Raw genomic sequence first — 24553 nt, 5'->3', positions numbered from 1 at the left:
ATAGAAGCAATAATCCATCAGTCTATTAGGTCTTGATGAACAGATTTCATATGATGTATTCATACACACATGTATTTCTTTGTTTGTATATCCCCCTTTTTTCAGTATCCTTTATAAAAAAAAATCTGTAAAATCTTAAGAAATATTAAATTATATATAAAATAAATAAATAAATAAAGGTACTAGAGGCGCTTCTGGGAGTGTACCTGACTCTTGGCACCTTAATTGACACGGGACATCCTCACACTCTGGACGAGGACTTTCAGCGTTAGTGAAAACCCCATAGTAAAGTATTGAGTCAATGTTTTCCTATGGGGAGGGCGCTCACAGCACTCACTGAGCATGTACATTAGGTGCCCCCCATCAGGTGACGTTGGAGGAGGTGGAGTGTGGACCCAGCGCCAAGGAACATTGGCACTGGAATCAGGTAAGTGATTAAAGGTTTTTACCCTTTATGATACAGAGGGAGGGACTGCAAGTAAGGGGTTGGTGCATAGGGCACTGTAGTGTTGGGAATACAACTTTGTAATCCTAACACTATAGAATCGCTTTAACCATTATTTTTGAATGCTTGTCATTTACCCATTTATCATTCTTTATCAATCTTTCCGATTCTCTTCCTAACAAAAAAGTATTCTCTTTGGCTACTCTTTTTCCACCACGCTATATCTGGCAGCCTTCTGAAATGGATACGTCTGTGAAAACTGGCAGAATTTACTAAGACAAAAGCTCTTTTAAGAACACCTTGATATTTATTCCTCATTGTTTCTTTTTTCCTCTTTTTTTTTTTACTGACCAAGGCTGCCACCATATATCACATTATCCCATACAGAACCATTTTGGGGAGACCCCTGGCATACACTCATAAACATGCGCACATGGACAAACACAGACACGCAATTACACACAATCACAAATACACAGAGCCAGACACTTACATATGTGCTTGTTTTACATATATGGTTAATCTATTTGGCTTCAGAAAAACTCTCAAGCACTCCATCCCCCCCTTCCGCCCCAAAACCACCCCAACAACCATACCACACCTTAGTGGACTGCAAGTATTTTGCCTGATAAACCTGGTAGATATGTAATCTAGCACCCACATTTATCTTTATATGCCACTAATTCTTCCTTCATGCTTTTGTTTCCTAGTGGCATAAATGCAATCTTTACCTATGTAGGTATCTTACTTATATAAAAATAGTAAAAGCACACCCATAAAAGCATACATAGAAGCATAGAATGTGACGGCAGAAAAGAGACATTCGGCACAGCTCGTCTTCCCAATTTTCTAAATACTTTTATTAATCATTCTCTTATATCTAGGATAGTCTTACACCTATACCACACATGCTTAACCCCTTAAGGACCAAACTTCTGGAATAAAAGGGAATCATGACATGTCACACATATCATGTGTCCTTAAGGGGTTAAACTCCTTTACTGTGTTAACCTCTACCACTTCAGCTGGAAGGCAATCCCATGCATCCACTACTCACTCAATAAAGTAATACTTCCTGATATTATTTTTAAACCTTCGCCCCTCTAATTTAAGACTATGTCCTCTTGTTGGGTGTAGTCTTCCTTCTTTTGTATATATTCTCCTCCTTTACGGTATTGATTCCCTTTATATGTTTAAAGGTTTCTATCATATCCTCACTGTCTCGTCTTTCCTCCAAGCTATACATGTTAAGATCAAACAACATGTGTACCTTGTGGACATGGTATCTATTTGATATGCTATCCTCTGTGTTTCCTTAATCTACATACACTATGCTTGTGGTGTGATTGGAATGTGAGATTTTAACTGCATCCCACACAATTCAAAACTATCCAATTATTGAAAACTGCAAGCCATGATTATTATTATTATTATTATTATTATTATTATATCTTAATAAGTTTCCCGTTTACAGATCAGTAACTGTGCAATCAGATCTCTTTATCTACATAAAGCAAAATGCGTACAATACTCTCTAACAAACTTTTTTTTTTTATGTATGAAATGGCAATAAATGTTCTAGGATTCCATGTTATTATACATCAAGACTAAGTTCAGGGAAGGTAGTACTTCAGACAATAAGCATGGTATAAAACAATGCAGTCCTTAGTGTTGGTCTAATGGATAGATTTATAGTACTAACAAATAAATGTAATAAACAATTGAGAGGAGAAACGGCACAGTTATAGAGTTGTATGGAAGTAAAGGATACAGCTGAGAAATGTAATAATTAGGAAAATATACCGATATATAATAATAAAGAACTATGATACATCTTCACCACTATTTTTCTGTTCTCATTAATTTGTGTGTCATTTATATCATATTTTATATCTCCATGCTAAAATTGTAACATTGTAAAGGGCTGCAGAGTACGTTGGCACTATATAAAAATTGCATAATAATGATAATATATTATCCCAGGACATACTTAAAAATGAAAGAAATCTCAATGTATCCTGGCAGGTAAAATATTTTAGGAATAAATAAATAATATATCATTGCAAAAGGGGAGACAAATATATATCATTATCATTGCAGTAGAGGGGTATGTAGTAGAAGAGGGGTATGTTATATTAGATAAAAAAAAAAATAAAAGAAGTGGAACAGTTATGTACTAATAGAGAAATATAAAACAACATTGTAAGGAGTAAATAGAACAAGTATATGGAATTTTGGAACAATGATACAAGTAGTAACTGATTGGGCAGTTATTCCTAGTTAAAAGGTCACAGAAAGTAAAGAAAGTAACATACCGACACAAACGTAATAACTAAAAAGAATATATGCTATATAGAATATAAAGAATTAGAAAGTAACAAACTGCCAGAAAAGCAATGACTAAATAGACTATATACTATAAAGATAAGAAAGCATTTGGTAATATTTATACTACACAATATATCTGGAAAAGACTATCTACCTAATTCCACAAACTGCAATAATGTGCAGAATAACTTAATATATATAGTATTGTATCTAGGCAGCGAGTTCTAAAGGAATATGCCACTCTTACCCTCATGTTTCACAGAATTGTTTCAGCAAAATGCTTGAGTGCTGTTCTTTGTCTAGAAGTTACACTGGCGTATATGTACCATTTGTAGTATTTTATTACAGGGGTGGGTGGTCATTTTCAGAGACAGGGGAGTCATTTTCCATTCCAGCATCCTGTTTGTCACAGTTCCCCTATTTTCTATCATGTGCCATTTGGCTTTTGACCCCCCCAGCTGTTTTGTTGACAGAGAGCAAGTTACTGTAAAGCATTCAGAAAGATAAGGAAAATAGATGGATGTCCAGAAGCCTAAGGATTTATCATAAGGATTTATATCAGTTTGAGTGTAATCTACATCCATTTCAAATTCCTTCCTTTTTATAAAGTAGAAAAAAAAACAATCCATGATCAAGATTCATCAGTCTTCATGATGTTGTGTAGTATTATTAATATTATCTCTATTTATATAGCGCCAACAGATTCTGTAGTACTTTACAATATTATGAGAGGGGGGATTTAACTATAAATAGGACAATTACAAGAAAACTTACAGGAACAATAGGTTGAAGAGGACCCTGGTCAAACATGCTTACAGTCTATAGGAGTAATGATGTGAGGGTTTTGAGCAACTGAAATTCTAGATTACCTGCCTTCCCATGTCTAATTTCCTGAACACAATCTGAGTATGAAGAATGATGAATTATCAGAATGTGTGGAGCCACTAATAGATGAAATCCGGGCCTTACTAATTTTCAATTCATGTATAGAAAGTGGCATGCATATACTGATACAGAATTGTGTATTTTAAAATGAAGAGTCATTTATTGATTTGTATACAATGAATAACATCCAAAGGGCTGTCATGATAAATTGTCCCAAGAAGGAGGAATGAAAGTTGGCACAAGTTAACCAGGGTTCCAAAGAAATGAGTAACGCTAGACACAAAATGAGAACCTTTTTTTCTAATATTGTTGTTAACGTGTTTAATTAATTTTGGGATGCTGGGAGTTTTGCCCAGCTATGGATTCCAGGTAAGTAAAACTTCTTTCTTTGCAGGCACATAGAGGGTGGGTCAAATTAATGTTGCCTGGAGCTGTTGGTATATGAAAATCTTATTTGGGGTCAAAATTATCGATAACATAAATACATGATGCACGAGACATTTTGTAAGGCCAAATATTAAATCAGCACCTGAAAAATCATTAAAGACAACTAAAATTACTCATGTTATAAAATAACCTTGTACACCAGTTTAGTTTAGTATTCCCACTCCCTATTCAGTTTTTCACAACACCAGAAAATCCCATGTAAATCATGTTTAGAAACTGTCGAGAAAGACAGGCAGCCCTAATAAAATGTTAATGTCTGTTATCTAAGCATTGATCTGAGTCACATTAACTGTGTATGAGTGAGAATGGCTTTGAAGTAAGTACCTACCAAACCCCAGATAGATACAGACTTTTGGAACATATGCCCATTTATCAAGGTAATATAAACTGGTAATGATCAATTGCCCAAACACGGAGATGGATCAATATTCATTTAACAAAAAAAAATGGCAAATCTTTTTTTTTTTTTTTCAATTCTTTATTTTACTCCGAAAACATGAGAGACATTACAGAGGGTATACATCTCAGCATGTACAAAATAAAACATACAGGATCGCATTATGATAGAACAAGGTATACGACAATAGGCATCAGAAGGAGTTGTACATCGATCACTTATGATACAAGCGTAAGAGTAGTGAGACAGCATTAAGATTGCTCTGGGTAAGGTAGCAGCGTAAAATCTATGTTGCAAGTGACTTTAATGCAGACTGATAACTCGAAGTATAAGATATTGCCTTCACCAGGTATGTAGTCATGTCTGGATGAAACAGAAATAACAATCTGTCCTGAGATTCAGGGGTTTTAGGACAAAATAAAGAATCCCAAAAGATGGGATATAAGAAAGAGTCGAGGAGACGGGGGGAGGAAAAACAAGGAAAGAAGAGAATGTGGAGAAGAAGAGGGTTAGGGGTCTCTGGTTGGGGTTAGCATGTGGAGCATCCATATATCCCCCAGGCAGAGGGGTGGGAGCGCAGGGGGAAAAAATGGCAATCTTATACATGGGGTATTAGCTATATTTAGGAGATACAGCTATATCCTTGATTGTTTTTCTGCTGTAGCCTACACCAGATGTGGGAATATAAACCAACAATGAAATGTGCTTGTAAAAATAATGCAGAATACCAATTACCTAAAATTACCCATATAATGGAGCAAGAATTTTCAGAGGCAATATATATGATAATTTGTGAAGGTTTTAGGAGGGAGAATATGGTGATATGAAGTAAACAACCTCCAACTCTGGGCTTTACTGTACGTGTGCAAGTAGTTATTCAATTTTATTTATCTATTTATTGGTTCGTTTATTTATTTAACCATTCATACATAGCAATCTTATATAGAGTGCTTTACATTTTCTGCAAAAATAACATTGGTAATTATACAAACAGAAGATAAGTAATTAGACACACTCAAACAAAAGGAGAAGAGAACTCAGCCCATGACCTTACAGTCTGGAGAGGAATCGTACGAGACAAATGGTTGTGGAGAGAACAATGTGAAGTAGCAGAAATTAGATTTATGCACGGATGGAAAATGTAGTTTGTATTAAAAGTTTCTTTAGAAAATAAAAAACTATTCATCTAAACCAAACTTCGCCCATGTTTTGTTTCTGTTTGTTAGAACTTCAAACATTTTTATTGCAAACGAAATTAAGGCAAACCAATTTCATTTTTTTTTTTTTTTTTTGCAATTTGACAATTTTTATTGCTTTTGTAAAGTAAAACTTGGGGTACAGAAGAGAATAGGAGGGGGTACATTGAATTTTCATCACAAAACACACTTCCATCTTTTCACTGTTACATTAGGCAGTGGGTTATAACGATATTATATACACACTCGTGTCTAGCTAGTCCATGGATTCCTTCTACTTAGACAGGGTCTGTGATCCTAGCTGGTGTGCATCAACTCCCTCTCGTAACCTTCAGCTGCCCAGCCTCTCCTGTGTGCGGGTGGTGCATGCCCTGTGCTAACGCTCTCAGCCTATTTTTGTGGTTATTTGGGCCCTCCTGTGTTTCTCTTTGGAGTGGTAGGTGGTAAAACCAGAGATGAACGGGGGGGGAGGGGGGGCGAGCTTACCATGTCCTGTCCGTCTGCCAGTCTAGCTTTTTGCTTCATTAGAGATCTCTTTGCGACTGTGACCTGCAGGGTATTCCTTTCTAGTTTATCACCCCTTAGGGCCCCATTTATCCGGGTCCCCTATCCATTCCTGGGGGTATTCCTGATATTCCTGATATTGTCGGTGCTGTTGTGGCTTTCCAGTCCCTAGCTATAAGTGTCAGAGCTATAAGGATGTGGAAGGTCAGGATTGTCTCGCTGTTATGTCGGGGGTTCATGTTCATGAACAGGAGACATAGTTCTGGGGTTAGTGTGATGCTGTTGTCTACGCTTGTTTTGATAATGGCTTCCACCTCCTCCCAATATGGTCTAATTTCCTTGCATGTCCACCAAATATGATACATCGTTCCTGCCTCCTCCCCACAACGCCAGCATTGGGTTGATGTTCCTGGGTATATTTTTGCAAGTCTTGTCGGTACCATGTACCACCTATAGTACACTTTCCTCATCAGTGTGATGTGCAGGTTGACCTCCCTTTGTATGCTGTGAGTGCTTTCGACCATTGTGTTGCATCAAACGTTTTCCCCAGGTCAGCCTGCCAGGCTGCACTAAACCTATCTAGATGAGCCGGGGTGGTTTCTGTTAGAAGCGAATAACACAGCGAGATAGTCCCCTTCTTTTGTTTGGGGGTCAGACATGTTCTTTCAAACTTTGTAAGTGTGCCTAAGCCATCTTTAGTGGATGTCTGGGTTCCCAGCATAGATTTAAGTTGAAGATACGGGAATATTAATTTAGGGGGTAGCCGAAATCTGTCTTGTAGCGTGGGGAATAGTATTATTGTTTGCGCTTCTAAGAGGGCCTTAATGTGCGTGCACCCCCTCTGGGACCATTCTCTATGTGCCAAAGTATCATTGACTACAGTTAAGCTAGACAGGGGCGCCGCCGGTGACCACGGTGCCATGGATGTCATTGTGTCATTTTCCCTGCCCCATGTCCTCAACATGGTTTTTGTGGTTTGTAGACTGTTGGGTGGTATTGGCCTCATCTGTTTGGGCACCCAAAGTAGCTGTCGGATCGTGGCTCCCCGTATCCAGTGGTCCTCTATGCCTATCCACTGCGGCGGGGAGCCACTTGTTTACATTTCTAACACTGGTGCCAGTAGCGTCGCCTGGTAGTAAGACCTAACGTTTGGGAGTGCCAGTCCCCTTTCATGGGTTGGCCTGTAGAGAAATTTTGCCGCTACTCTCACTTTTTTGTTGGCCCAAATGAATTTTGAGATCAGTGTCTGAGTCTTTTGTAAGTAGGAAGTTGGCACGTCTATCTGCAGCGTTCGAAAGAGATACTGTAGCCTGGGAAGGAGAGACATTTTAACCGCTGCTATCCTCCCTAGCCAGGAGAGGTACTTGTCTCCCCACGCGGTCAGTCTGGTTTCTAATTCCCTGTATAGGGTCTCATAGTTTGCCTTGAACAGGCCTCCCATTGACTTAGTCAGTTTAATTCCCAGGAATGTGACATTTTCTGTCCTCCAGTCTAACTCAAACTGTCCTTGCAGCACTTGCATTATGTCATTGGGTATCCCTATTGCCAGGGCCTGGGTCTTTGACACGTTCAGTTTGTAGTATGAACTGTCTCCGTATTCCTTTATTATATTTAGAAGGTGCGGCATTGAAATCAGCGGTTGGGTTAGGGTCAGCAGTACATCGTCTGCAAACAAATTAGCCTTATATTCTCGCTTCCCTATGCTCACCCCATGAATAGAGTCTTGCTGTCTGATCTTGGACGCAAGTGGTTCCAATGCCATGACGTACAGCAGGGGTGACAGTGGACACCCCTGTCTCGTCCCATTGGAGATACTAAAGGGCTCGGATAGGAAACCTGCGTTGAGAACCTGTGTGGTTGGAGCGCTATACAGCGCCTTGACCGCCGACCTGAACCCTTCCGGTATGCCAAATTTAGTCATAACCGTTTCCAGGAATGCCCAGTGTAGGCGGTCAAAGGCCTTCTCTGCGTCTAGAGATATGAGAGCCCTTTGTGTAGTTTGGGCAAGCTTTGCAGTATATCGAGTACTTTGCGTGTGTTTTCCACCCCTTGTCTCCCGGTCACAAACCCAACCGGGTCATTATGAATTAACTCGGGGAGAATGGCGCCCAGTCTGGTTGCGAATAGTTTGGCGAATTTTTTTGCGTCCGTGTTGAGCAGGGATATGGGTCTGAAGTTTTGTGGAGTGTTGGGTGGTTACCCTGGTTTCGGTAGTGTTATGATATGTGCTAGTAATGTATCTCGCAATAATGCCTGTTTGCTGGTCACTTCTGTGTATGTGAGTGCGAGTTGGGGCGCTAGTTGGTGTTGGAAATGCTTATAATAGTTGTTATCTAGCCGAATCCGGGCCTGGAGCTTTGCCTTTCGGCAAGTTTTTTATTACATTTTGGAGTTCCTCTCTGGTTATGGGCTTACTGAGGTCGTCTGCCTGCTGGGGTGTGAGTGTCGGTAGATCTATCGTATCTAGATATGAATTGATGTGTTCTTGTGTGGGCTGAAATGTAGATTTGTTTGTGTTCAGGTTGTACAGGGCAGCATAGTATGTTGCAAATTCATTGCAGATACCTTTAGGGATCATTTTCTTTTCTCCTGATGGGGTCATGAGATTTGGCTATTTTTTGGTTTGCTCTTTGTTCTTGTAGCCTCTTAGCTAAGAGTTTGCTGGCTTTGTTCCCCTGCGTATATATTCTCTCGCTTTTAGTCTCTGGAGCATATGGCCCGTCTGCTCTAGTGCTTGTTGGTGTAGCTTGTGTGTGATAATGGAGATTTGCCATTTTAAGTCAGGGGACGGTGATAGTTGGTTACTGATATTCAATTGGTGCAGTTCTTTTCTCCATTGGGTGGTTTGGGCCGTGGTCTGATTACGCAAGTATGCCGCCCGTTTTATAAATATCCCTCTAATCACCGCTTTGTGGGCAGCCCATATTGTGCACTGGGACATCCCCATGGTGGTATTCTCCTGAATGTAGTTATTTAAGGCCTCCTCCACCTCTTTTTTAAACGTGGGGTTTGTGAGCAAGGAAGCATTCAGGCTCCATGAGCTGCGCTGTTTATAGTTGTATTGGTCCCTGACCGTCAGTGTAACCGGGGCGTGATCTTTCCAGCTAATCTGGCCAATGTCACAGCTTGTAATTTGATTTAGTCCCTGACCATGAATTAGAATCCCATCTATTCTCGAGAAGTGTTATGGACAAGTGCGTGTATGCCTTTTCCGAGGTATTGGTTATTCTCCACGTATCGTAGTAGTGGTGTATATTAAGGAGCTTCTGTATCTGTTTGCATTGCCTATTCAATATTTTGTATCTCAGGCTATGTCGTGAAATGTTAGTGTCTAGTTTCGGGTCCCAGACATGATTAAAGTCCCCACATATAATGGATATCCCTTCTTGTAAAGCGTGCAGTTTTTGGAGTACATGGTTCAGGAACTGACTTTGTTTTGTGTTGGGAGAGTAAACACTCGTTATTGTGTACTTCATTTTAATATTATATACCTCCCGTTTTTGTCCACCTCTGTAGAAATCCAGTGAAACGCCACTTTCCCAGATATCAGGATGGACGTCCCCTTAGACTTGGTAGAGGATGACGCATGATATTGGTGCGGGTATGCCGTCAATGATGGCGGAATGTAATTATCGGTTTTATAGTGCGTCTCTTGGAGACATATGATGTCTGCATCTAGTCGCTTGAGCTCTCTATGTAGCTGATGTCTTTTGACCGGTAGATTTAACCCTCTGACGTTGAGAGAGAAAATTTTCATGGGGGTTTATACCCTTCCTGTTTATTAAGGGTTATGGCAGAAGGTGAGTTCCAGCCTGGGGGGGTCGCTCGCCCCAGCAGCATCAAGTCGAGCGACCTTCCCCTAATAGAGGGTAGGGTGTGGGCATGTCTCGCTCGTTGGGTAAGGGGATGGTATGTCCTGTGGGGCCCCAACACACCATTATAGTTCCTCTGTGTGTGATCTGTCCTAGAAAGGTCGTGTGTGTACCTGGGGTGTGGCATGCTCTGTTTGGCCCCATCTAGACCGAGGGGGGTTGGGTAGCAGGATAAGAACATGGTTAACAGGTAAAACAAAATAAACAACTGAAACATATACATTTGGTGTGCCTTACACAGCGTAGGTACTACTCGGTACCTGTGGGGGTGGAAGCTGTAGCTCCCGCCTGGTGGGGTGTGCTCCCCGAGTTAACCCACTCTAAACATAATTTACTTGGTTTCGGCATTTGTCAACAGAGTAGCCCCGTCTATATTACGCAACCTCTTTTTTGGGGGGGGGGGGGTTGTTTTTTTTTGTACCTTTACATTACGGTTGCTGTTTAGTGGGGTGCAGCAGAGATGCATACATTAACTTTAAAACTTGTGGAGCATATATACGATACCCTTGAGTTAGTCGTAGGCTTGTTTCTTCTGTCCATCTTGACAACCAATTCGTGTAGTAGTCTCTATGTTTGTGAAGAGGCAGTCCTTGATACTCCAGCCTTCATGAAGGGTTTCTAGACTTGCGCCTGTCCACGGCGGTGCTAGTCGGTCCGTTCGGGCTGTGGCGCCGGTCTTGCTCAGTTAGCCCCCATCGTTGCAGCAAACAGGTGCCCTCTTCTGGTGAGCTGATGGTTGTTACTTTTCCTCCTCTGGTTATCAATACCTTCACCGGGTACCCCCAGCGGTATGGAATTTTGTGGTTCCGCAGCAATTCCGTTACTTCTTTGAATTCTCTTCTTCTTTTTAATGTGTACGTCGATATATCTGCAAACACCAGCACGCCACCATACGGCTCTGGAAGCGTTTTTCTTGTGCGGCTTGTCTGAAGCACAACCTCTTTCACATGGTAATAATGCATTTTTATAAGCACGTCCCGAGGGGTGTCTTGTGGTAGAAATCTAGGCCTCGCCGTTCTATGGTAGTGGTCCATCAGCAGTTGGTCATGTGGGATACCAGGCGCCAGCACTTTAAGTAGGCCGTATAGGTGTGCAGCCAGCTCCGCCTGTCCTATTTCTTCCCCCACGCCACGGATGTGCAAATTGTTGCGGCGGGCCCTGTCGTCCATGTCCGCAATTTTTATTTCCTGCTCATGCAGTCTGCCATGTAGCTCTGCAATCTCCTCCTCCATACCTCTTTGGGCCCCCGCCAGTTCAGTCATTTTCGTTTCATTCCCCTCCGTCCTCACCTCTAGATCTCTAACTTCTTTGTGTAATGTGCCGATAGCAGCCTTGAGGCTGTTCTCAATGTGTGCTGACATGTCCTCCAGCATTGTTTGTAGCAGTTCTTTCGTGAGGGGGGCTTCACTGTCTGGGCGCTGGCGGTGCCTTTCCTGCGTGACCTCCGCGCCATCTTGTGCCTCCTCTTGCATTGCCGCGTGTTTCCCCTGTGGCGTCCGGGAAGCAAAAAAGGCGCTCTTTTCGGCTTTGTCCGCTTGTCTTTTGTTCTTTGCTAGGGACATGCTGATTAAGGTGGTAAGTTGCACCCTTATTTTCGTGGCTTATATGCCATATTACTCCATGCCATATGCCATATTACAGCACATGCGACCGCTCAGTCTCGCCGCCAGGCCACACCCCACCAATTTCATTTTTGACCTCTCTCCCCACCGCTTCCTTCCTCCAATCTCCTAAGAGTTAAATTAACAAATAAAACCTTACAGGGGTCAATATGACTCCCATATAACTATAACTATATGCTGTGGCAGGGGCATGTATACTAAACAGTAAGAAGCCAGTGGCTTCTCCCTGATATAAAAGACTAGCAACTGGGCAGCTATTGCTGCCCTGTTGCTAATAAAATAAAGAGGCACCTGACACAGGTCCTCAGCCCCCATAGTGGGGCTACAAATAAATAATGAAGTGGGGGTGTGGCGAAAGTAACCTCACCACTGGCTCAAGGAGGAGCCTGCTTGCCAGCCTCCTGCCTCAGGACTATGGGCCGTGCAAAATACACTTTAAAAGGCTCTGACCACCTGTGTGCTTGTTAAGCCTAATTGACACCTTGTAACGAGTTCCACCGCGGTGTTCTAATTGTTCATCTGGGTGGCAGCAATTCGTATGAACGACCACGAGGTGGCGGCCATCTTGTTCGCATGAACGCAGGCAGCAGTGTTTGTCATCGAGTTCCTGGAACTGAAATCGGACACTGAAACTCCCGAATACCGCTGGACTCCCATAATCGCCTGCATTCCGTTCTATAAAACTTAGAAGGGCACTGTTCGGTGAAATCGTTCCCAAGAACAAGGTGAACAAGTTACACATGTTAACTATGGATTCCATTCTGTGTTTTGTGTACTTTTATACTCCTGAAAGAGACCGACCACTGATGTCATGGAACTGTTTTGGGCATAGGGCCATGTGTACGGTCGGTCAAACAATTGACTTCCATGGAGAAACTGAACCGATCTGGATGATTTTTGGATATGTTGGTCACCCAGATCGGGGCTATCCGAGAATGTAACTTTGTGTGGTTTCTATGGGTTTTGGGGGTATTGGGGTTTTGGGGTTTATAAATTGTATGTTTTTTGTACCTGAGTGATAATTCACTTTTATATTTGGATCTTAGATAAGTATCTCTCAGACACAAAGGATCATGGGAGGGATTTCCCTGTATTCTTGTATTGGAAACCCCTTGTAGGGACTTTTCCATAAAAGGCCGTGTGTGGCCTCCAATAAACCAGATGACTCCCAGCATTAAGCCTTGGCTCATGTGTGGGGGGAACAGCTATACTTGCTATATCACTTGCTTTTTTACTGGCTATACAACGTAACTCTTGGAGAAGAGGTTGTGACGGTAGTAGAAAATATCCCCGTCAAGCATTCCCTTCTTCCCATAAAAGTAATATCACCCAATATTCCACAAGTAGAAATATCCCTGGAATCGCCGAATAATCCACACATGAGCCAAAACTTAATGCTGGAACAAGACTGATTTACTGGCACACAGAACTCACAATTTATGCAACACAAAACTCCTCCTCTGGGCCAGGCTAGATAATTGAGCAATATACATAGCTCAATTATCTGCTGGCCAGAACATTTACAGTTTAACATACTTTTTACCTAACATTCATAACTATAAAACCATACATCACATTCACATAAAAATTACATATTCACAATCAATCCATTCAGGGGAACAACATATTAAAAAATGGCATGAATCAGACCAGGGGTTCAAAAGTTAGTAAAAGTATATTTTGATTCCTGGCTGGCAGCATGGCAACTGGTTTAAGCAGGTTTTATAGAAGCCTCTATCCTGGAGACAAAGGGGAAAGTAATCCAATTATCCAGGGCTAGAGGCAGACTCCAATAACCACATGGTTACAAAAAGACATAAAACACTTTAAAATACATTCATTCTTGACATTTGGAACCGAAACAAGCTGCAGCGGCTAAGGGGGCTACAGTGGTTATGGTGTCCGGTGCAGTGCTTATGGTACTTGGTGAGCACTAGGAAGCGTGATTGGCGGAGGTACCCATTTGGGGTGCCAGGCGGCTCGCCACAGGGGGCTCAGCGGGTAGAGCCTATTAAATAAAAAGAATGAGTGGACGTAGTATCCTCCCTCAGCTCCCAACTATATAATAATGGGGTGGGATCTAATGTTCTCCCTCAACCTCCATCCATAGGTGGCAGATGGGGGCTCTAATTATAATAACCGAGTGGACCCCAAGTCTCTAGCCACCCCACTCCAAAAAAATATATCTGTCTACTCTCTCACTCAATAATAGTGAGGGGGGCAATAAACCAAGTTCCTATTAGGAAAAAAATATATATCTATCATCAGATGTCTTCTTCCTTCTTAAAGCTTCTTTTTTTCAACACCAAAAAATCCCATCACAACTAAAAAAAGAATTGCCAGGCGAGTAGGGGCATGTGGGTGGTCGTAAACCTCACTTATGCTTATATGGGGGGGCATATTGACCAACTCCATATGGTTTTATCACATGCTAAAGTGTGCAGAATTGAGATAACCCATTGTATCTAATCACAAGGAGGAAGTCTGTGTCGTACAAATCAACAAATTGCATGACATTTAAACAAATTTGCATTTATCCGAAAATGAATGCCCCTGTCTAATGGAAATATATCCATGATTGTACTACTATAACGAGTACTGATTATCAATCAGTATACCATACACAGTGAGTATATTAAATTTAGAAGTAATGTTTTACGATCACCATGCATTGAATCTGGAGAAAATAAAAGAACAGGGCTTTAAATAGTAAAGCATACAATAGAGTCCAAGAGTTTGATAAGAAGCAAGAAGTCAGAGGGTACCCTTGGTCACGTGACCCAGCACAGAAGGGAAAGTGGTGTTGAAGAGGAGTGTTTATTGTAGAAGAGAATTGAACTAGTTTGGTCATATGGCCAGAATCAGTTGAGATTTTTATGGAACAGCTTTTTCTGGGGACAGGAAGAAGCATAGGCGGTGGCCACATTCCTGGGGTTCAGGGAATGGGAGAGGGATATGGCCAATTACAGTAAGTGGTAGAGTTAGGATGTGACAGGGAATGCTTCATTGTAGCTGTATACCTTTAGAAATTTGGGGGAAGATGATAGAGAGGTGGTAGATTGGATGTAGAAAGGGAGCTTGTTCCAATGGTTGGGTGCTAAAGGGAAAACAAATGTAATTGTGATGGAGTGCATGGACGTGGGGTAAGATACGTGAAGTTGACAGAGCAGAGAGGATGGTTTGGAGTGTAGGAGTGTATTGGCAGATAAGTGCGGAGATGTTACAACTCAGAAGGAGCAAGGCTATGGAGAGAATCAAACACAATGGTAAGACATTTAAAGAGAGACTGCTGGCACATGATGGAGATGAGCGTTTGAAGGTGTCAGGCAAGTTAAGGTGCATGTGGGCAGCAGCATTTCATATTTGTGGGAGGAGAGTAATGGAGTGTTGTGGGAAGACAAGCAGAAGGGAGCTACAGTAAACAAGCCTGGTGAAGAGGAGTGAAGAGATAAGGAGTCCTACAGAAGGGAGTCAGTAGCAGGCGGATTTTCTGAACTTTAAATAGGTGAGAATGACAGACAGCAGTGACAATGGCTGTGTGCTTTTCAAAGAATAATGAGGAGTCAAAGATGACCCCAAAGTTGCGAGCAGTGGGTGATGGGTCGATAATAAGAGGGCAAAATTGGAGATTGGGTTGTGGAATGTGATGACATCCATAAGCCATATTTTTGAGCAATTAATCAGCATGTGTTTGTGGTATCATACATGTATACATGCTCACTAATGATATCATTCATTTGTATGCAGACAAGGTAATAGCAGAGATTGCACAGACACATCTGCCAAAGAAATTGCCAGCAGAGAAGGAAGATCAAATGTGGGACACAGAAGATATTACTATCTGTGATTTGGGGTTAGAGCTATATGTGAGGGAGAAAGCCAGGTTTTATTCTTACTCCTAAAATGTAACAATACGCAAACAGTATATTCCTGCTATTATGACATTGGCCCATCATTCCCAGGCTTAAATAATTCTACTTGAGATAAACAAAAATGCCAACAGACCCCCTGTGCTAAATGCAAACATGTGTTAACAAGGCAAAGTGCTAATCTAGAGTTGCAGACAATAGTCTAAGTTCAATTTTTATTGTTTTTACTTTAAATGCCAGGGATGTGAGCATGCCTTACTTAATTCTATTGAACCTTACTGAACCAACTCTCAGGCTATGGTCTTTCTGAAACCACAACTCTAACAGTAGGCAGGTAGGATAAAGTATGTAGAGATGAGAGGTTACATGCCTCAGTGCATGAAGTTGATGGGTGCATTACTTCAGGTGTGGGTTAGTGGATGCAAATTTACAGGTATGAAGGTAAGTATGCTTATTTTTACAGTTATGGGTGTGATTGGATATTTTTTCAGGTGCACAGTATCCTCTTCAAACTATTTAAAAATGATCTGAATCTGGGTATTTCCAGATCACCTATTCTTAGCACACAGTCAGATTTAACGCTAGCTTTCAGGATCTCTCCATGATACAGACTAATATTTTACCATCCTTCTAACAATAAGGTTCTGTACGCTATTAATGACATTGAGGACTAGGAGAGAACAGCAGCATCTGTCCACAGTCTGAGAACTCCGAAAGGTGCACCCCGACAGCAGCCAGACATGTAGCTATAAAGCAGTCAAAGGTCTGCTTTTCGTCAACTGATATACAATGACAGTTTCAGAATCTGTGCTGTGGATGGTATATTGCATTCCCAGTCATTATGCTAATATCACGCCAATTTGCATCTGTGTCGCATCTGTTTTCCCAATGTCATCCCTACTGCAGTCATCATGATCAAATTTTAAAAGGTGCATCTCCATAACATCTGCTTTGTAAATTCTGTAACACAGTGGCTTTGCCATTGCCGCTATCATCTCCTCATCCCCTGCGGATCCAGTCGATCCAGTTCACCCCGCTACAGTCTATAAAATATGAAGCCGTAAGGCTCATCTTCCTGTCCTCCTGCACCTCCCATGCTTTCCCCCTCTGTCAATACTTACTGGCTTCCTATATGGGGGATCAACACCAAACTTCCAAAGATTGGGAACACAGTCTCCTCATGGACAATGAGACTTGATCCCTGTTCGCCATGGCAGAGTTCAATATGCACTGGACCAAAATGGTTTGTTCAGCAACATTTTTCTGGTCAAGAATAAGATGGGGAATTACCAACTGGTCATTAACACTTGACAGCTGCATGGCTACATCGTATACCGGCATTTCATGATGGACGGAATTCACCATTTACAGAACCTCCTCTCGGTAACGACTAGTTTACCTGGCTGGACCTAACTGACGCATATCTGTCGGGTCCCACCACACCGGCGAGTTGTCATTTCCATCTGTTTGTTTTGAGTAATCAGACGTGCTGAAACCGGTTCTGACACAACTTTAGTACAAAGAAATCCTGTGCCTTCTCCGCCTGGACGATTTACTGATGTTCTATGACACAGTACCCAGTACCCAGGTACAATCTTAGGTTAAATTTGTCGTTCACGTTCTGGAATCTGTGGGCCTTGTGGTGAACAGACAGAAATTGACACTCGGCCATGGGGTGCCCTCTCAGCAGAGGTATTGGAAGAACTCTACTGGTTGTTGCTTCATTTGCAAGTCTAGAATGACATAGCGATATTCGGTCCTTCACCGGAATTAATTGTAGAATTGGACACCAGCCTCTGCAAATGCAAATTTAGTGTACCTATAATCTTAATTTTGGTAATGACAGGAGGCAAATATTTTCCCACCCTTCTTTTCCTCCCATCCTTGTCTTTCTGTTCCTTGGTTTGCAATTTTCACTGTTAGGGCATCACTGCAGAGAGGGTAGTTGATGCATGGAATAGCCTTCCAGCTGAAGGTTAACACAGTGAGGGAGTTTAAGCATGCGTGGGATAGGCATAAGGCCAACCTAAACTTAAGATAAGGCCAGAGACTAATGAAAGTATTTAGAAAATTGGGCAGACTAGATGAACTGAATGGTTCTTATCTGCTGTCACATTCTATGTTTCTAGGATTTAGGTTTGGAATGTTTCATAGGGATAGCACATCTACTGTTATTATATCTATTAGTTTTATTGTGTTCAGTTGTTAGAACTAGTTAGCTTGATTTAATTTAAGTTTATTACATGGTTATTGTAAGATGGACAACGTACGATTTCAGATGCCTTTCACTTCTTTTTGTTTCCTTTCAGTGTGATCGATTACTTCCATGGCAAGACCCGCTTCTGCAGTTTCTCTGGACGACTCTTCATCAGGTTTATGGATTACTACTTTTCTTTTTCATGGTTCATTATGACTTGTTTTACTATTTCTGACTATATGTTTATTACTGTCGCTATAAAGAAAGAGGAGGAGCTTAGACTGGCAGGGTCTTTTGTGGAATGCGTAGTTGTTTTTTTGATTGGTTCTTCTGTTTAGGTTCTTCTGTTTATTATCTGTGCTGCTGGAGGTTTCAGTAAAGAGAGTTATGCACAATATTTGCCTCTTGTCATTACGAAAGTTACGATTATAGGCACACTACGTTAGCATAATCTACAATTCTATATATGCTGTATAGTATAAAGTCTATATAATTATTGCTTATGTGCCAGTATGTACCAACTATACATTCTGTAACCTTTGCACAATGGATAACTGCTAAACTTTGTAAAGTGTTATTTTGCAAATGATATATCAATTACAAATGAAGGCCTCTACTTATAAAACCTTACGAATGATTTATCTACAGAAGTCACCATTAATGTCTGTGGCATTTTTTGTAGATACGTCATTTGGAGATTTTTGCTAACAGTATTGAATCATTTGAAAAGTTCTATAAATCGAGGCCTATATCATTATTCTAGAAATCAATATAACTGTTCTATTTCCCCTTTACAATTTGTTTTATATTTCTCTATTATTATATAACTGTTCCTTTTCTTGTTCTACGTTTATCTGATATAATGCACACATCTTTTACTTACTCTACTTCTCCCCTTTTGCTATTGTATTATTATTATTATGTATTAATCTTTGGAAGGTACGTTATATTATATAAGACATTTTACAAAGTGTGCATGCCCACACAGCAACATTTTGCAATAAGTAGATTGTGTACAGAACAGCATGTGTGCAAAGCCAAAATGTCCTGGTGAGGAGCAGAAACATTATTATTTACTTCTAATTAGCTGAATTCCATGTAATGGACTGGACTGGCTCATATCTATTTCTCTTCAGTGTTTGCTTATATCTGTTCTTTGGCCTATGCCCTTCTTTATCCTTTACTGGAATTGGCCTGGAATATTTCCTTGACATCCTGACAGTGTTATATTGTCAAATCTCTTTCTATTCCAATCAAGTTTATGGGGAAAAAAAAGCAAACAGAAAAAACAACAACAAGGAAGTACAAAAACAGAAAAATAAATGTACCATACATTTCCTTTACTAACCTAATCATGATATGTTACCCGACAATGGATTCTCTCCCTATCCTGGTATTACTGTGATACAAAAACATGGACTGTGGCTGTAACAGTAAAGCGTTAACAAGTCTCACAGACAAATAATGTTGACAGACACAATTAAAGAAGGCCCTGCTCCAACAAGCTTACTATCTAGTCTTTTAAAATTAAAAGTAGAGACTGATTTCTGGTGCTTTCAGTAACATCAGTTACTAATTCAACAACCCTATGTAATTAAAAATAATGTTTATACCAAGGATTAAGCTTTTCAAGTGAAAGTTAGTCCACAACTTCTGCAGATGTTGATAAACGTGCCTATTGTGCCTCCGCAATGCGTCACTTTAGTTTATTTACTTGTATCTTCATTTTTATTTCTCCTGTCTTATACATGTGGTATTGAAAGCTATAGCCAGTAAAAAAGATTACGTATCAAATTTGTACGTAACAAAAATATATAAAGATAACAATTATTTATTTTAATACAAAACAACAACCAACCCATCTTAAAAATTATACCATGGCACTCCATGGTACCATGAGTAAATAAAGTGTACTGTTAGCATTATGCCATTGTCAGGATCGGGACAGGGATCCAACACGCAGAGTACAAAGAGTGGAAAGGTACGTATACCGGGCCTTAGAATGGCCGGACTAACGTACCGAGAGTAATAGAGAATAGTCAGAGACAAGCCGAGGTCGAGGGAACGAGAAGACAGATAAGCGAGAGACAAGCCGGGTCAAGGGATAACAGAGATAAGCAGGGTAGTACAACAAGCCGAGTCAAAACCAATAGAGCAAACTAGAATACCAGAGCACTGAGTGACTAGACAAGCTAGAACCACGACAGGGCAATGAGCTGAAGTGAGAAGTAAGCTTAAATACCCTGGCTCCGGATGGTAGACACGCCTCTGACAAGTACCGATTGGATATCGGACACTTGAGTGGCAGGTCGCTCGTGATAGCGTCATGACGTCACGTATTGAGCGTACCGCTAGAAAAGGACGTGGATTCCTCGCGGTCGGTGTTTAAGTGACTGGATGAACCGCGAGGAACGAAGGAAACAGCTCGTTTGGACGGATAAACTACTAAGTCTCTACCTCTCTTAGAGGTAGAGACCTCAGGTACCCTGACAGTACCCCCCCTCTCAGATACGCCCACCGGGCGGAAGGAACCGGGACGAGATGGAAAGCGGAGGTGAAATGCTCTGCGAAGGCGAGAAGCATGAACGTCCTCCTGAGGTACCCAACTCCTCTCCTCAGGACCATATCCCCTCCAGTTGACCAGATATTGCAATTTTCCCCTTGAAATTCTGGAATCAATGATGGAGCTGACCTCGTACTCCTCCCGACCCTCCACCTGAACAGGACGAGGTGAGGAAACCTTAGAGGAGAATTTGTTGCAAATAAGAGGTTTCAACAAGGAGACATGAAAAGAGTTAGGAATGCGTAAGGCAGGTGGCAGAGCAAGGCGATACGCAACCGGGTTGATACGAGTGAGAACCCTGTAAGGACCTATGTAGCGAGGAGCAAATTTCATAGATGGAACTTTTAGGCGAATATTCTTAGTGCTCAGCCACACCCTATCCCCAGGAACAAAGACCGGAGCCGCTCTTCTATGCTTGTCAGCGTGTCTCTTGAACAACGAGGAATTATGTAACAGAATTTGCCGAGTCTGATCCCATAATTTCTTCAGGTTGGCGACATGATCATCAACCGACGGTATCCCCTGAGAAGAGGAAACCGAAGGAAAAATTGAAGGATGAAAGCCATAGTTCATGAAGAAAGGGCTAGAGCGAGTTGAATCACAAACAAGGTTATTGTGTGCGAACTCCGCCCAAGGGATCAAACCGACCCAATCGTCCTGGTGTTCGGAAACAAAGCAACGTAGATACTGCTCGATCTTTTGATTGGTGCGTTCAGCAGCTCCGTTAGACTGAGGGTGATAGGCAGAGGAGAAGTTCAATTTGATTCCCATTTGAGAACAAAAGGATCTCCAGAAACGTGAGATAAATTGAGAACCTCTATCAGAAACAATCTCCGAAGGAATCCCATGTAGGCGAAAAACTTCTCTCGCAAAAATCTCTGCCAATTCAGGAGAAGTCGGAAGTTTAGGTAATGGCACGAAATGGGCCATCTTTGTAAATCTATCCACCACCGTGAGAATAACAGTCTGTCTCTTGGAAGCAGGTAAATCTACGATAAAGTCTATGGACAAACAGGACCAAGGTTTTTCAGGAATGTCCAAGGGGTGTAACAGGCCACAAGGGGATGTATGAGGTTGCTTAGTCTTGGCACAAGTCTCACAAGCTGCGACGAACTCCTCAATATCTTTTCGTAGTGAAGACCACCAGAAATCTTTGGATATCAGAGAGTATGTCTTGCGAATACCAGGATGTCCAGCTACTTTACTTTCGTGAAAACATTGTAAGAGTTCCAGTTGGAGTTCAGGAGGGACAAAGTTTCTTCCCTCAGGAGTGTTTCCGGGTGCCAGATGTTGTGACTTCAAGATCTGGTCAAGTAGCGGAGAATGGATCTTGAGACTGGTATTAGCAATAATATTGCATTTGGGTACAATGGAGGACAGAAGTGGTTCAACTGAAGCAGACGGCTCATATTGGCGAGATAGCGCATCGGCTTTAGAATTTTTTGACCCAGGTCTGTAAGTCAGAACGTAATTGAAATGGGTAAGAAACAACGACCAACGAGCCTGCCTGGAGGACAAACGCTTGGCCTCTCCGATATAAGACAAATTTTTGTGGTCCGTTAGAATGGTAACAGGATGTAATGTACCTTCCAATAAATGTCTCCACTCTTTCAAAGCCTTGATAACCGCTAGTAATTCTCTGTCACCAATGTCATATCTGCTCTCTGTACCAGACAATTTTTTAGAGAAAAATCCACATGGATGTAATGGTTTATCAACACCCAACCTTTGAGATAGGACAGCACCTAAACCAGTCTCTGATGCGTCTACCTCAAGTAGAAAAGGCAGGGAAGTGTCGGGGTGAACTAAAATTGGAGCGGAAGCGAAAAGCTCCTTGAGAGTTTTGAACGCAAGAAGGGCTTCAGTAGTCCAATTCTTAGTATCAGCCCCCTGTTTGGTCATATTGGTGATAGGTGCGATAATTGAAGAATAACCCTTAATAAAGCGCCTATAATAATTAGAAAAACCAATAAATCTCTGTATGGCTTTAAGACCTTTGGGTAAAGGCCACTCTAGAATGGACTGGAGCTTATCCGGATCCATCTTAAATCCCTCCCCCGAGATCACATAGCCGAGAAAGGTTACCTGGGTTTGATCAAAGCTACATTTCTCCAACTTGCAGTACAAGCCATGTTGAAGAAGCTTGTGCAAAACCCTCCTGACTTGCTTGTGATGAGTCTCAATCTCACTAGAATGTATGAGTATATCATCTAGGTATACAATGACGCAATCTTGCTGAAATTCCCTAAGAACCTCATTTATCAGATCCTGGAATACAGCTGGTGCATTGCATAACCCAAAAGGCATGACTGTATATTTATAGTGGCCATATCGAGTATTGAATGCCGTCATCCACTCATGAAACTATCTCCCCTGACTCCCAATTAATAATAGGGTTATGTCTCCTCAACCAGGAGTACCCCAGGACTATGGGAATAGACGGAGAAGAAATGAGCAGTAAGGATATGTCCTCTCTATGTAGGATGCCAGCAGTTAAGTTAATCGGTATGGTCTCACGGAAAATGACAGGCTCAAGTAACGGTCTACCATCGATGGCCTCAACAGCCAGTGGTGTCTCTTTTAACTGGGATGGAATAGCATGCTTGGCAGCAAAACCCTGATCTATAAAGCTCTCAGCAGCTCCAGAATCGATTAGTGCCATAGTCTTGACTACTCCCTTTTCCCATTTTAAAGAAACGGGTAACAGAAGCCTGAACTCTTTGTAGTTGTGAATAGAGGACAAAGTAGAAACACCCAAGGCCTGTCCTCTAGAGAAACTTAGGTGCGAGCGTTTCCTGAACGATTAGGACAATTTAGGCGTAAATGACCTCTGACTCCACAATACATACATAAACCCTCCCTTCTTCTGTACTGTCTCTCCCTCTCTGTGAGATGAGTACTGCCTATCTGCATAGGTTCAGAAATACGTAAGTCCTCGAACTCAGAATTTTGAAAGGTAGGCGCTAGTTTAAAGGAGGGTCTACGGGTCCTATCTCGAGTGTTCTGCCTCTCTCTTAGGCGTTCATCAATACGAGATATAAAGGAAATTAAATCCTCCAAATTCTCAGGGAGTTCTCTAGTAGCAACCTCGTCAAGAATTACATCTGATAACCCATTCAGAAACACATCTATATAAGCCTGTTCGTTCCACTTAACTTCTGCCGCCAAGGACCTGAACTCTAGTGCATAATCCACTAGTGTTCGATCGTCCTGTCTAAGGCGCAACAGTAATCTAGCTGCATTGACCTTTCTACCAGGAGGGTCAAAAGTTTTTCTAAACGCAGCTACAAAGGCATTATAATTATAGACTAGTGGATTATCATTCTCCCATAAAGGATTGGCCCATCTCAGAGCTTTCTCAATGAGTAAAGTAATAACAAATCCAACCTTCGCTCTATCTGTAGGATAAGAGCGGGGTTGTAATTCGAAATGGATGCTAATCTGGTTCAGAAAGCCACGACACTTTTCCGGTGACCCGCCATAACGTACTGGTGGGGTAATACGGGAAGAAGCACCTACAGTGGCTACCTCTAGACCTGAGACTGCAGGAGAAATAGAAGGAGTACGTGTCTCCTCAGGTGGGTTACTAGCACGAGACAAAAGTGCCTGTAGTGCTAGAGCCATCTGATCCATCCTATGCTCCATGGCGTCAAACCTGGGATCAGAAGAACCAAGCTGACTGTTTGTACCTGCAGGATCCATTGGCCCTGTCGTAATGTCAGGATCGGGACAGGGATCCAACACGCAGAGTACAAAGAGTGGAAAGGTACGTATACCGGGCCTTAGAATGGCCGGACTAACGTACCGAGAGTAATAGAGAATAGTCAGAGACAAGCCGAGGTCGAGGGAACGAGAAGACAGATAAGCGAGAGACAAGCCGGGTCAAGGGATAACAGAGATAAGCAGGGTAGTACAACAAGCCGAGTCAAAACCAATAGAGCAAACTAGAATACCAGAGCACTGAGTGACTAGACAAGCTAGAACCACGACAGGGCAATGAGCTGAAGTGAGAAGTAAGCTTAAATACCCTGGCTCCGGATGGTAGACACGCCTCTGACAAGTACCGATTGGATATCGGACACTTGAGTGGCAGGTCGCTCGTGATAGCGTCATGACGTCACGTATTGAGCGTACCGCTAGAAAAGGACGTGGATTCCTCGCGGTCGGTGTTTAAGTGACTGGATGAACCGCGAGGAACGAAGGAAACAGCTCGTTTGGACGGATAAAC

The 24553-nt window shown here is 41.9% G+C and overlaps 1 protein-coding gene across 1 annotated transcript in view; it reads right to left on the bottom strand.

The window, feature by feature from the left end:
- The window catches only part of C7 (complement C7), a 251950-nt gene that overhangs the window by 72947 nt on the left and 154450 nt on the right, over nucleotides 1-24553 (bottom strand). The window contains exon 2 of the mRNA XM_063454005.1: nucleotides 3021-3046. Within this exon, the coding sequence (XP_063310075.1) occupies nucleotides 3021-3026 (6 nt within the window). The 5' untranslated portion in view covers nucleotides 3027-3046. The remainder of the gene's footprint in view (nucleotides 1-3020; nucleotides 3047-24553) is intronic.

This window comes from Pelobates fuscus, chromosome 5 (assembly GCF_036172605.1).
Source record: "Pelobates fuscus isolate aPelFus1 chromosome 5, aPelFus1.pri, whole genome shotgun sequence".
NCBI lineage: Eukaryota > Metazoa > Chordata > Amphibia > Anura > Pelobatidae > Pelobates > Pelobates fuscus.
Note: the sequence above shows the minus strand (reverse complement) of the source record. Positions and strands in the feature narration are given on the sequence as shown.